The sequence below is a fragment of the Halichondria panicea genome, chromosome 15 (genome assembly GCF_963675165.1).
Source record: "Halichondria panicea chromosome 15, odHalPani1.1, whole genome shotgun sequence".
Lineage (NCBI taxonomy): Eukaryota > Metazoa > Porifera > Demospongiae > Suberitida > Halichondriidae > Halichondria > Halichondria panicea.
In genome coordinates, this window is record NC_087391.1 from 4,209,293 (window position 1) to 4,222,819 (window position 13,527).

The 13,527-nt window shown below is 40.5% G+C and overlaps 2 protein-coding genes across 2 annotated transcripts; one reads left to right on the forward strand and one right to left on the reverse strand.

Annotated features, from left to right (window-relative positions):
* Nucleotides 1-3,277: 3,277 nt before the first annotated feature.
* On the forward strand, nucleotides 3,278-5,926 carry LOC135349264 (uncharacterized). The gene is made up of 4 exons (XM_064547773.1): nucleotides 3,278-3,616; nucleotides 3,662-4,051; nucleotides 4,154-4,335; nucleotides 4,587-5,926. The coding sequence occupies exons 1-2, from the start codon at nucleotides 3,278-3,280 to the stop codon at nucleotides 3,974-3,976; spliced, it is 654 nt and encodes a 217-aa protein (XP_064403843.1). The 3' UTR covers nucleotides 3,977-4,051; nucleotides 4,154-4,335; nucleotides 4,587-5,926.
* A 5,301-nt stretch (nucleotides 5,927-11,227) lies between these two features.
* LOC135348382 (uncharacterized) lies at nucleotides 11,228-12,889 on the reverse strand. Its single transcript, XM_064546566.1, has 2 exons — nucleotides 12,373-12,889; nucleotides 11,228-12,294 (listed from the first exon to the last, which is right to left on the reverse strand). Exons 1-2 carry the CDS (start codon nucleotides 12,401-12,403, stop codon nucleotides 11,369-11,371), a joined length of 957 nt encoding a protein of 318 aa, XP_064402636.1. The 5' UTR covers nucleotides 12,404-12,889; the 3' UTR covers nucleotides 11,228-11,368.
* Nucleotides 12,890-13,527: the final 638 nt, after the last annotated feature.

Genomic DNA, 13,527 nt, shown 5'->3' on the forward strand with positions numbered 1-13,527 from the left:
TGGCACAAATGATACTGAGGATATTTCTTCGGAAAAGTCAACAAAAAAGCCAAAAAAAGCTATCAAAAATGGAAGAAAAGAAGATTGAGTCTGATAAATACGAACAAGTTCTGAGCGAAAAACATGGTAAAACCTACACACACTTTCAGTATAAGCTATGGGCAGAGATGTATGTAGGGAAAGTTCACCCGTCTCTTGAAGAGCCTCCTAACGCAGCTATGTTTAGACGTGATAACAAGAAGAGTAACAAATCACAACCTGATTTGAACAACACTGTTGTAGATGGGATGCTAACTGTTATGAACACACTTTGTCAGGCTCTGACACCAACTAAGCAGGTAGAAAAGCAGTGCCCTACTCCTACTTTCTCACCCATGAAACAAGCTCAGCTACGCAGTACGTACCTCAAACAGTTGGGTGAATTGAGAGATCTTCATGATGGTGGAGTTTTAAGCAGTGAAGAATACGAGGAACAAAGATCTAGAATTGTTAATTTACTTTGTCAATTAAAATGACACTTAAGCTACCTTTGTACATTATTAGAGTTTTGCAAAATTAATTTTCATAATAATTAAAGTGTCACATTAATTATAAATAGCCAGCATGTCTGATGTAAGCTAAACAGTCAGCTTGAGTCACTGTACAAAAGGCCATTTTCAAAGTAAGGGACGTATAAAGGTACGCAGCTTCATTAGCCTTTAGCACAGATTTAACTTTTGAGAATACTTCCTCCAACGGCATTAAGTCGGGGCTATATGGGGGGAGAAATACAAGTCTAGCTCCCGGACCAACTCTAGTAATGATATCATACACCCTTTGAATGTGATTCTTTGCATTGTCCATTACAACGACTGATCTGGGGTTATTCCCATCAAATGGTAGTATCACAGGTAGCACACACTGAAAAACGAAGTCTTCAAATACATCACCATTCACAGAATCTGCACATACATAAACGTCTTCAATTCCACGCGTTGTCGACATTACAGGAATTGCCAAATATCTTTTTCCAGACACTCTTAGTACGTGTGTGCGAGGTCTAGTTCTTCTAAGTGAGTAGCCAAATTTTCGAATGCTGTTCCTTCGATCTGAACCTGTCTCGTCAATCCAAATCAACATATCAGGGTCAAATACAGATATGTCAGACATGAATTGTACCCTCTTCGTTTCACTTTGCTGTAGAGCAATAGACTGCACTCTTTTCCTAGTAAATCCATGCCTTTTGATTGTACGACATATCGTTGAGAGATGTACCCACCTGCCGGTGATGTCAAATAGTTCCTGCCGAACTTCATCCAGGTATGCCTTGGGCTGATGAAGTATAGACTGCAGCACAGTGAATGCTTCAAAATCAGTTAAACCGTTACTGCAATTGCCAGTGGGCAGCATAGGCTCAACTGTCCCAGTTGCATAAAATAAGTGAAGATACCTATAAACGGATTTCTCACTCATGAACAAGCACTGTAGCTATTTCAGAGTAAGACATGCCTCTAATGAGACTCAACCACACAGCTCTCCACCGCAGATCATCTGAATAAGCTTTAGGCATCTTTACAATGTAGCAATTTTTAAACTCAATTTATTGGGCATGCGCACTATAGGCTTATAATTTAGCACAAGTCATGTATTAATTGTGGGCATGTACATAGTCCATATTAGGAAAGTGTTGTATAAACAAACAAATTCCTTATCTGATGCTCTGGACAACTGTTGTGCAAACCACTGTAGTCTCGGCCGGTGTCACAGAAAATAAGGTCCGGCAGGAATTTGGTCCGGAGGACTAATTGCGCGTGCAGAAACGGTCCGTGCCGGACAGCGTTCGCGTCGCATTTCCTGTCTGGTGTCGCGTATATTATCTGGAGTTACACCATGGTTACAATGACTAGATGCTATGCGCTGTAACTGACTATAGCACAATGGAGTTTGTAGAGTACGAGGACGTATTTAACTACCTTCAAGGAGGATCTTACCCAGCTGAGCCAAGAGAAGCATTAGGAGGAAGTCAAAAAAGTTTAGAAGTCATGATGGCCTTCTTTACTACACTCATGGTGGCAGAGAGAGGCAGTGGATCAAAGATGAGGGTACAAAAAAGAGAATCATAGCTGCTTGTCATTCAGACAAGCTAGCTGGGCATTTTGGAAGAGATAAAACCAGGGAGAAGATAAGCTCTAGGTAATTATTACACTCAGTTGTACGTATGAAAAAACTTGTAATGAAATACATGCATAATTTATTATACAGGTACTACTGGAATGGAATGATTAACAACTATGTCAAGACTTGTGATAGCTGCCAACGAGCCAATCTCACTCTTAAAAAAACACCAGCTACCCTTCACCCTGTGCCTGTCAGCAGTGTCTGGCACAGGATTGGCATTGATTTGATTGGCCCACTAAAAGAAACACCCCGTGGGAATAAGTACATCATTACGTGTACTGATTATCACTCCAAGTGGGCAGAAGCTCTTCCACTCAAAACGAAAGAAGCAGGGAGTGTAGCAGATTTTCTGTATGACCTTGTTATTATTCATAGTTGCCCCTCAATCATCATGTCTGATCAAGGAAGAGAATTTATCAACAAGGTTATATCGAACCTGTGCAAGAAGCTTCATATTGACCAGCGAATATCTTCTGCTTACCACCCTCAAACGAATGGTCTAGACGAGAGGTTTAACCAGACATTGATTCGGTCACTGCAGAAGGTGGTTGAGACAGAAGAAGAATGGGATTTGTGTATCAAGCCTGTTCTGTTTGCTTACAGAACTTCCAAACAGGCCTCAAGCAAATACACTCCCTTCGAGCTTCTGTATGGTCGCAAACCATGTCTTCCAATTGAGCTGGAAACAGCACCTACAGCTCAAAGTGAAACAACTCAAAGTGAAGAGGAAGGATTTTCTTCCAATGAAGCCTTCGATGACACTGTTGCAAAGCACATAGAACTTTGTAGAGACATCCGCTCAGCAGCTAAAGCCAACATTGAAGTTGCTCAGAATAGGCAGAAGAGGATCTATGATTCCAAGCATGTTCTTCCTTCCTTTAAAATAGGAGACAAGTGTTGTTGAGAAATCTTCGAAAAACAACTAGGAAAGGAGGAAAACTTGATCCAAATTGAACTGGTCCGTATGAGATTGCTGAGAGGCTGGACAAAGGATGCTACAAGCTGAAGAATGCAAGTGGAACTGTGCTGATACTTCCTGTAACTCGTCTAGGCTAAAGCTGTACCTACGATCCACCGAGTGAAGGTATATAGCATTAAATATCATGCATGAATGACAATCATGTATAATCATACAGATCATGCTACTGAGTTTACTCCTGATGGTCAAACCACTGTCACCTGCGGTCGTTCTACTACCAACCCTGATGGCTCTAATGCTGCTGTCCCTCCTGGTGATCCTGCCATTCCTGATGATCCAACCACTGCCAATGATGGTTCTACTGATAGCTTTAATGCTGCTGTCCCTGATGATTTTGCTGACCGTGCAGCTTTCCCTGATCAATCTCAAGATTGTGATCAGGTGTTGAAGGAGCTTCTCTTTGATGAGCATCTTCTACGTTTATGGAGAACTGGAGCTAGTCAGGAGTTGTATCTTGCAGAAGAAGATAAAGACTTCGATGTAAGTTATTATGACTACTGAACTGTGTATAATAATACAATGCAGATGAATCTGCTTTCACTTGGAGAAGGGGAGTATTGTTTGAGTAAAGATGTCGATGTGTCCCTCTGGCTGGACTACAGAGCCTCAGTGAGCAAGGAACCTCCTCTCAGAGAAGCTTGGGATTTTGTCATCATAAACGGCAAGCTGCATGATGAGTTTGATGCCTTCAAGAAAGCAGAAGTACCACTCGGGACCAATTATGTTGAGATAAATCCATTGCTCGAGTATTACTCCCATCAAATCAAGATTGATTTGAAGAAGCTGATCAGCCATCGATATGGGAAGACCTACCTGCTGTTCACTATAGCTCCCACATAGATGACCTTTGTCAGTGGATCTACCAATCGAAAAAGGCTTTCAAGCAGCATGGACCATCAATCTTTCAGTTCAGAGGTTAGTATACATGCTGTATAATTATAGGCAAAGTTTGATCCCTAGCTATAATAATAGTTGAAGTTTCATACAAGTCATCATGTACGTTTTCTTTTGATTTAGACACAGGACGTGTCAAACGCCCATTGTCCCCAGATACCGAAAGAAGTGAAGCCAAGCACTGTAAACTGGACGATGTTGGTAATACAGAATTCAGTGACACAATTCCAGCACTAACATGCTCCGAATATCACCTGCTGTCAGGTGGAGATGAGTTAGATGATTGCATCATACATACTGCACAGGTATAATATATATACATAGTATGCATTTTGTATGTCATAAGCTGTTTAAACAAACCTAGGTACTATACACCTAGGTACTGTACCTAGGATTGGTGTCGTTATCTAATGTCAGGGATTGTGGGAGCCATGACTAGAGGGTATTCAGAACCGCTAGTCATAGCTCCCACAATCTCTTATGCCGCTTCCTACTCAGTATAATTATATTGCCATCCTATACACACGTAACATTTTGTATCTTGTACTTTATATAGATACTGCTGAAGAGTGACAAAGATCTGTTACCTATGGCTGGAATACAAAACCCTATCCTAGGTCAAAATCTATCGTTTCAAATAGTAACAGGACAGGCAGTACAGGTTCTTCATACTGGTGGCAATCACTGGATCACAATAGGCACTAATGGAAACAAAGTTAGGGTGTACGACAGTCTTTGATCCAAGCGTTTGCCATTTGATATCAAGGAACAAATTGCATCATTGCTGCACTGTCAAGAAACATCCTTTTCTTTGGAGTACGCAAATGTCCAGGTGGGACGATTTATAAAAAATCTGTTTAATTATGATTATATAGATATACATATACTACATGATACTGCATGGTTCTCAATTATAGAACTGTTTGTCTATAAGTTAGCTACTGTTATTATTATATCCTGCTCATGCAGGGGCAAACTAGCCTCGACTCCAGCCCCTTGAATAGTGGGCCTGGTATTTACTGTTGGCGCGTGGGTGGACAATTAATTTATTATTTACCGTATTTTATCTTATTGAACGTTAAAACAGTATTTTATCTTATTGTGATAAAGAACAGAAAAAAGAAAAAGGAGAGGCTACCTCTCTGTATATACTGTAGACAGAGACAGCTAAGTAAAACATCAGCTCTGTAGATTTATTCATTAACTTGAGGCTCGGATCGGATACACACTCAGGCGACAAGTTAATCTTAGTTAAACCTGTGGGTAAAAAATAAATGTGGATAAGTACAGTGGCTGTGACGTAACATAATGTGAGGACTACTTATTGATTTACACAATAGATTTACCATTGAAAGCACTGTCCATTAATACACACTCAAGCAACAAGTCCCTCGGATCGGATACACACAAGTCCCTCGGATTGTAAACACATTCAGGCCACACAGTTCTCGGACCAGATACCACGTACTTACTCTGTGACCAATTTTCGGCAAATGTCACAACAATACTTCCTTCCAGAGAGAATGGCACTGAACGTCGAACAGACACACCAACACTTTGAAGATGGCTTCACTCAGAGAAACAAGAGGAGAAATCACCATCACAACACTTCTTTCAGAGAGAGGTGCACTGGTCCTGTCAAGCTTCACATCAATCAAGAAAGGGAGTGTCTGGAAAGCAGATGGACTTGCTCTGGGACTTGCCATAGCCGGTCGGTACGGTACCCACATAAACACCAGCGTACAGACACTTCAACGCCTCCAGCTGCTTGTCTTTCAAGACTAGACCTGGTTTTCCAACACAGGATAACGCGTACGCGAGAGCAGAAGAGAAGGTAGCAGCCATTACACAACTTGGACTAGATTTCTTTTTTCAATGACATCATTATAAATGAAACGGATATCAATGTTTTACAAACTAATGCGGAATAAGAATACTGATAAATATACTGCAATTTACGATTACCCAGATTCTGGGTAATTCTGGTGCATGCGTAAACAGTGTATACCAGGCCGTCTTTCTCAGCGGCTTGGAATCGAGGCTAGGGGCAAACCAACAAAAAAGATTGTGGAGTTTTTGCAGTAGCTTTTGCTATGGCTATGTGCAATGAAATGGTCCCAGAAGAGCTCACCTTTTATCAGGAAAGAATTAGAGGACACCTCCAGTTTTGCCTTGAGGACAAGTTGATGCGGCACTTTCCATCAAAACATCGCAAATGTTCTGTTAAAACTCTGAAAACCGAGATAGTGCAAGTTTTCTGCAAGTGTAGACGTCAAGAAAAGGGTGAAATGATAGAATGTGCAAAATGCGAGGAGTGGTACCACAAGACCTGTATCACAGTTCCTGGCAGTGCCTGGAGTGATGCTGAATTTGAGTGGTCTTGTGATAATTGTTCTCCCTGACTAGACTGATGATAATAATAATTAAAGTATTCATGTATCACTATTGATTAATTTGCAGCTGATCATTACTAAAACTTCTATTGCTGTTTTACCTTCTATTGCTGTTTACTCTTACACTGACTCTGTACCTTGCTGCTGTAAATGAATTTGGCTAATGGGTGGTTTTGACCATATGTTTTGACAGTGTAGATCTATTACAGATGTTCTGCTAAAAAGTAATCCATTTCCGCTAGTGTTTAGTGTCCAGCCGGACACATTTTTGGCCCGGACTGTATTTGCTGTGACACCGCAGAGGAGGCGCGAAGCACTTAACCTTTGCTAATCAGGTCTCTAATTGCCGTTGTGTTAATTGCATGCCAGTCTCATGAATTAGCCGCCCTTCCTACCTGAGGGGAGAGACCTTGAGAAGGGCGGCTGATTCAAGAGCCTAACCATGGGTACACAGGAGTGAACTGCTATAAAGATCTCTCTCACTTGCACTGAGGAGATATCAAGCATTCAAGAGCTTCCATAACTGAAGATGTGAGATGTGGAATGCTTTTTCAGAGATATGGTGGGCACATTTTACACTTCACACCGTCAAGTAAAATTGGAGGAAAGTTCTCCCAAACGAATGGATCCCTCGTTGCCATCAATTATTACTGTTTTATCAAATGCCTTCATTTGATGTAGCCTCGTTCCCAGGCCTTACTTTTTCTTGCTGTTGTCACTGTTCATCCATAAACAAAAGAAAGACATAGTGAGGCAGCAAAAAAAGAAATGGGCGTACAGTTAAGAAAAAGTAAGGCCTGGTTTGGGAAATCGCGTGATCCACAAGGATTTTTATGAACATGGGCGATATGTAGCCCACAATCGTGACGTAAGGTATTTTTCCACGCATTCAGAGTAATAAGACTGTACTGTACTGCACTGAGACAACCACCAAGCTGTGCTGCAAGTCAGATCAGAGAACCAGCGTGGCCAGCTCTGGTGGCAGTACCTGCTATATGATAATGATGACTAAGCTATTCTACTATAGCATGTAGAAAGACACAAGAAAAGGTAATAGTGATAGAATCTAAACACACAATCTAGACTAGTAGATCATCTAGCTAAGCCTAAGGTATAGCTAGCTATAGTGCTTGCAAACTTCCAGTTCCAAGTCCATGTCCAGCTTGCTGCAGGCAAAGTTTTATCATAGATAGAAAAGGGAGGGATTGGAAACGAACGGCAGTTGCAATGATATCCGTTGAAACACTCCTCGTCTTGTTACGTAATCACTTTTTGGCGGGATTGCAACAAAGATTTTTTCTGACTCTGTTCGTTTGCAGACGTTGTTAGACTTCTGGGTTAGGCCAGTGTCCTTGGCATTAACTGTATTCATACTTGGTAAGTTAGAGTGTCATTATAACTCACTTCAGTAGAATTGAAGCAGAATAATAGGCCAGTTTTGTAGGTAGTAAGGTGATAGCCAAATTATGTCTCCCTCTAGCAGATATGTAAAGCTGATTTGCAGTTTGTAATTGTGTCAAACTGTATACTTGGGTCCTAGGGTTTTGCGTAAGCAATACTTTTTGAATGATACAAGTGAAACTTTAATACTAGATCAATAAATAAGTATTTTTAGGAGTGTTTTTTGTCTCCTTCTTTCATCTCTAAAAAGGGCTAGTTGAGTATATTCTGCTAATATACTGTTAGAGGAGTATTTGAAGTTTTGCATAGTCTTTGTTTCTTTTTGCATAGTCTTTGTTTGCACTTACAGAAATGCCCCGAAAATTCAGAATTGCGGTTCACCGCAAGAATGAATTTAGGAAGTTGAGAGCAAAGAAACTCTCATTGCCTATCGATATCAGTGAATTGAAAGTTAGCATCCCGAGAAAGATATTTGCGGATGCTCCCTTATCAACAATTGCCACCCTCAGGCAGAGGCTAAAGATTGCCATTGTGCTTCCTGAAGGTACGTAACTTAATTATGTGAACGGTTTTTCATTTAGTTACATGTACACTCTATACTTGAATAGGATGGTTGAATGTATCGGACTCAGAGGATATCCATATTTCCAAGCATGCTCAGTTGGCCGTCAGCATAGTGATACACAGTGATCTTTCTTGGCATGCTCTTGCCAATGGTTGCAAAGTACCTAGCAACAATCCTGAATTATCAATGAAGCATCAAGTAATTGCGTCTGTGACTGATGTACAAGACATTATCGACTTCTTGGACTCGTGCACTGTTTGTGTTGGGAATGACGACGCCAAGTATGCTGCCTTAGTAACTGACAGAAATGGGACATTTGTGGATGTTTCAGGTACGTATACATGTAGTGTACTGAGTGCATGTGCTCTTGCCAAGAATGAAATCTGCTATTACAGTTAATTAATTTTGTGTATACAGGGAAAAATCGTGTGGCATTTTACGATGATAAGCTCAGCCACGGAACAATCCGATGTGATGGATGTCAGATTCTTGTGCCTGTGGAATCAAACCAGTGCAGTGTATGCCATGCCTACAGACAAACACTCAATCGAATGTTCCTTCGTTTTGAAGATTCCACTAGAGACACGTGTACCGAGTTAAACAGGGTTAATCCTCAGAGTCATACTAACTATCGATACTTGTCATCACTTGAAAAGGACAAACGAATGAAAGTTCTACATCAACAGAGCAGAGTGGCACAACAACAGATAAATCGCCTTAAAAAGAAACTCAAAAATGTAATTGAACAGAGAAGCAACTTCGTTGAAGAAGAGCTCCATAATGATCTGTCACAGATCATAAAGGATAATGACGATTCTGTTAAGAAAACCTTCCCCCTGGAAGATTCGTTTCAACGAGTGTTTTGGGAAAGCCAAAAGCGAGCTTCCTCTCTCAAAAATGCCAAATCGATGAAGTGGGATCCCTTAATGATACGTTGGTGTCTTTATCTTAGACATCTGTCGAGTAGTGCATACCAAATGCTGCGAGAGTCTGGTGTTATTTGCCTTCCCTCGCAGAGGACATTGCGTGATTATACCTATCACATCCAAAGCTCCATTGGCTTCTCCGAAGAAGTTGACAAGTACTTGATGGATCTCGCTAAAATCAGCTTGTGTCCGGAGAGGGAGAAGTATGTGGTTCTTTTAATGGATGAAATGCACATAAAAGAAGACTTGGTGTATGACAAACATTCAGGTATTTACACAAATGCATGCACTAGGTGTGAAGGCATTACCTTTTTATCTCTATAATTGTAGGTGCTATCATTGGCTTCACCAATATTGGCGATATCAATTCCCACTTGTTGGCTTTTGAAAGATCTCTAAACAACGATATGGACCAAAGCACCCCACTGGCACATTCTATGCTTGTACTACTTGTGAGGGGACTCTTTAGCAAGTTACAGTTTCCTTATGTTCAATTTCCTTGTACATCATTGACTGGTGACCAGATGTTCGAGCCATTTTGGGAGGCGGTTGGTCGGTTGGAATTGTGTGGATTTAAGGTACTTGCACTCACTTGTGATGGCCTAGCAGCAAATCGCCGTCTCTTTAAGTTGCATAAGCCTGGTTCGAAGTCTTTGGTCAACAAAGTTGGTAACCCGTATGCCAGTGACAACAGGTCTCTGTTTTTCTTTTCTGACCCACCCCACCTTATTAAGACTGTCAGAAACGGCTGGGCTAGCCCTAAGAGAAAATTGTGGGTGAGTGCTTGCGTTTATAGATTTACTGTCTAAGACTCTTGTTGTGCATAGCTACACTTACAATATTCTAATTGTAGAACATGTATGTACTATACATATTTCCACAGTGCAAAGGGAAAGATATTTTATGGTCTCAACTGAAGCTACTGTATATGAAGAATCGATCTCAAGAGACCCCTGGCCTAGCATTGATACCGAAGCTTAAGTATGAGCATGTTGAGTTATCCAGCTTCTCCAAGATGCGAGTAGATCTGGCAGCTCAAGTAAGTGAATTAATGGTGCTGTTACAGATGTACAAGCACTCTATGTCAAAATTCCGTGTGTGTGTGTGTGTGTATACTTAAAATTCCCACATTCGTTTATGTCTTATATTTATGCATGCAGGTTCTCAGTAACTCCGTTGCTAAAGCACTACAACTGACACAGGGAGATGAAGTTGCTGAGACCATAACGTTTGTTGACAAGTTCAATAAGTTGTTCGACACATTGAATGTCAGCAGTATTTCTGTCGGGAAGCTAAAGCGAAACCCATTCAAAGACCCTTACAGATCAGCATCAGACTTTAGGCTGAAGGTAAGATATACTGTGGGATTGTGGAGTGTAACTGTGAGTAAATTCGTAATTGTATACATAATTATGCATGTACAAATATTATACAGTGGTTGGAAGAGGAATTCATCCCATACTTGGATGCTTGGGAGAAAAGCGTGGAGGCTAGGGAAGGCTTCACAAAAACCCAAAAAAAATTGATGATGCTCAGCCCTGAGACTAGTAAAGGCCTGAGGATTACTGGTAAGCATATACTATTATTGCCCACACTATACTTTTATAGCAATACCTGCAGTGAGGTCATTTGTGGAAATGGTTAAGTATCTATTCACGATACCTGGAGTCACACTGTTCCTCAGCAACAGGTTGTGCCAGGACCCCGTTGAGAATTTTTTTGGTCAGCAAAGACAGAGGGGTAAATCGAACGAAAACCCAAATGTTAGCGAATTTGCAAAGAACACACAGGCTCTTCGGGTGATCAACAGCACATGTGCAACAATTAGAGGCAACTGTCGAAAGGACAGTAGAAAACGAACATTGGAACTGGGTGATGAGAACAAACCCCTTCCCAAAAGAAGGCACAAGCACAAGTAGTAGTATAATTATAGAGTAATGTTTGTAACTCTGTACATTCAATTAATTTTATCATACACATGTTTAATTTAACTGATAATTAATAATTTTATTAACCATGATTATTAAATGATGTACAGAGTGTATGAAGTTATTTACACGGACTTTCGAAGTGCCCTTTTTTTCTGAAGAGATTTCTTTTGTGCTTGTTTATACAATTCTAGGCAAGATGTTGCAAATGCAAATCCTCGAATAGTTACATACAATGATATGATCTTCCTCAATAAACTTAAGTCTACATCATTCGTTTCAACACCAAGAATACACCACTGGAATAGGACATCTTCATTCTTAAGCAGGGTATCAGTAAGCGTTTTACCTCCTTGTACCGTACTTGCGGTTGCTATGGTCATGTGTTCTCTGATACACTCATCTATTATCAAAAACAGCATGTAGGTATCATCACTGATATGCCAAAGTCCACCTCTATCAATAAGATCAGTCCAAGCTTCTGTGTCTTGGTCATTCATTTCATCTCCACTTAACTCCATCAGAGCATATATCATATCATCTTTATCAGGAATCGTAGATGATTCAAGACATTTTCTCAATGTGCGGCATACATATCCTGCAACATATCTCAGAGCATTCTTCTCCTCAAATGTCATCAAACCCGAGTGGCCATTTGAGTTCGTTGTACTGTTCAGAGGGAACTCCTCTTCTATCAGTTGTTTGAAGAGTGTGTTAGTAACAAACTGGACAAAAGAAGCACACGGTTGTTTACCACACTCATGCAGGAAACGACTCCATTCCTCCTTGAAGCTGTCTGATGTGCGCAACTCATGATACAATCCCCACATCTTTTCTCTGTTTAAATGAAGTGATGAGTGAGTGTGCTGGAAACACGACTTCAATTTTGAGTACAATTTGACAGTAAAATCCTCAACCATCACACTTTGCTTTGAATCCTCTAACAAAACTAACAACGCAGAAGCTGTGTTGAGGGCAACTGCTGCCTCTGGTGATGAGGCTTTGAATCTACCCTCGGTCAAAACAGCTTTAACAGCTTCCTTAAACCTACCTGCATTTACATGAAAAGGGAAAAAAGTAAATGGAAAGTAATTAGCTAATTCATATAAAACAGTTCAACATCACTTACTCTGAAATGGAGCCGGAGCACTACTTGCCATTGTATAACAGTGCAAATGTACCTGAGCTAGAAAGCCATACTAGAGAGCATACTCGAGCTAGAAAGCCATATAGAAATCAGCTGGAACGCTTTTGAGGAAGTATAAGCATAGTCATCACTTCCCTCTTCAATCTATACTTCCGGCAGACAAGGAGTGTTCGGCACACGTGATTCGTTTCCAATCCCTCTCTCTTCTATCTATGGTTTTATTTAGTGGTAGACCTCTGCGTGGGCAGTCCAACATCTCTAGCTCAGTATGCCCACGCTCATTTTCACCCTTCTACCACCCTTCTACCCTCACGCGACTTCCCGATACAGGCTCTCCTTTTTCCTAACTTTACGTCTATTTCTTTCTTTATTCCTCCAATTAATACCGTATTTTATCTCATTGAACGGAATAATACAGTATTTTATCTTATTGAACGATTGTGATAAAGAACAGAAAAAGGAGAGCCTGTGTAGAGGCTACATTTGATGTACGTGCGAATATATATACTACAATGTGCCAGTTGATCATCCTCCCTCACAAGTTACTGCAATATAACTGACCACAACTATTAAAAAATTGGACATTGATAATCATGAGCATTATATTCATGGCTAACAGCTATTAATACGTGTATAATTATGATTATGATGCATGTTATTGCTGCACTTGGTCGAATTTCAATAGAAATGTACAACAAAAAATGGCATGAGCGGTGAGCAATGCTATTAGAACATGATTGTTTATAGTCGTGCGAGTGTTAAATTAATGCAGTCATTGGAAATGATCAATGCAAAATTAGGTTAGGCGACAACAGTACTTAATGTGTGCTTCAACATTAATTTGATGGCCATACACCTTTCGTTGTTATGTTAGCAAAAAAACCCTGGGCCCACACGGTATATACCAGTGAGTCACTTTTTTATTTGACCCACTTGAATGTTACAGTAATGTCATTCCTTATGAGGGCATCGTACACAGCATCCCATGCTTCCTTCACTACGTATCCAAAGGAACCGTCTACAACGCAATTGCATTTGGAGTCACAGAATTGTCAGGTTCAACATGTACTTCTATATATAGGTACAGGGACACTTTCGTCAATAAGTACACTTGCTTTTCAGAGTACTTCTGGATAT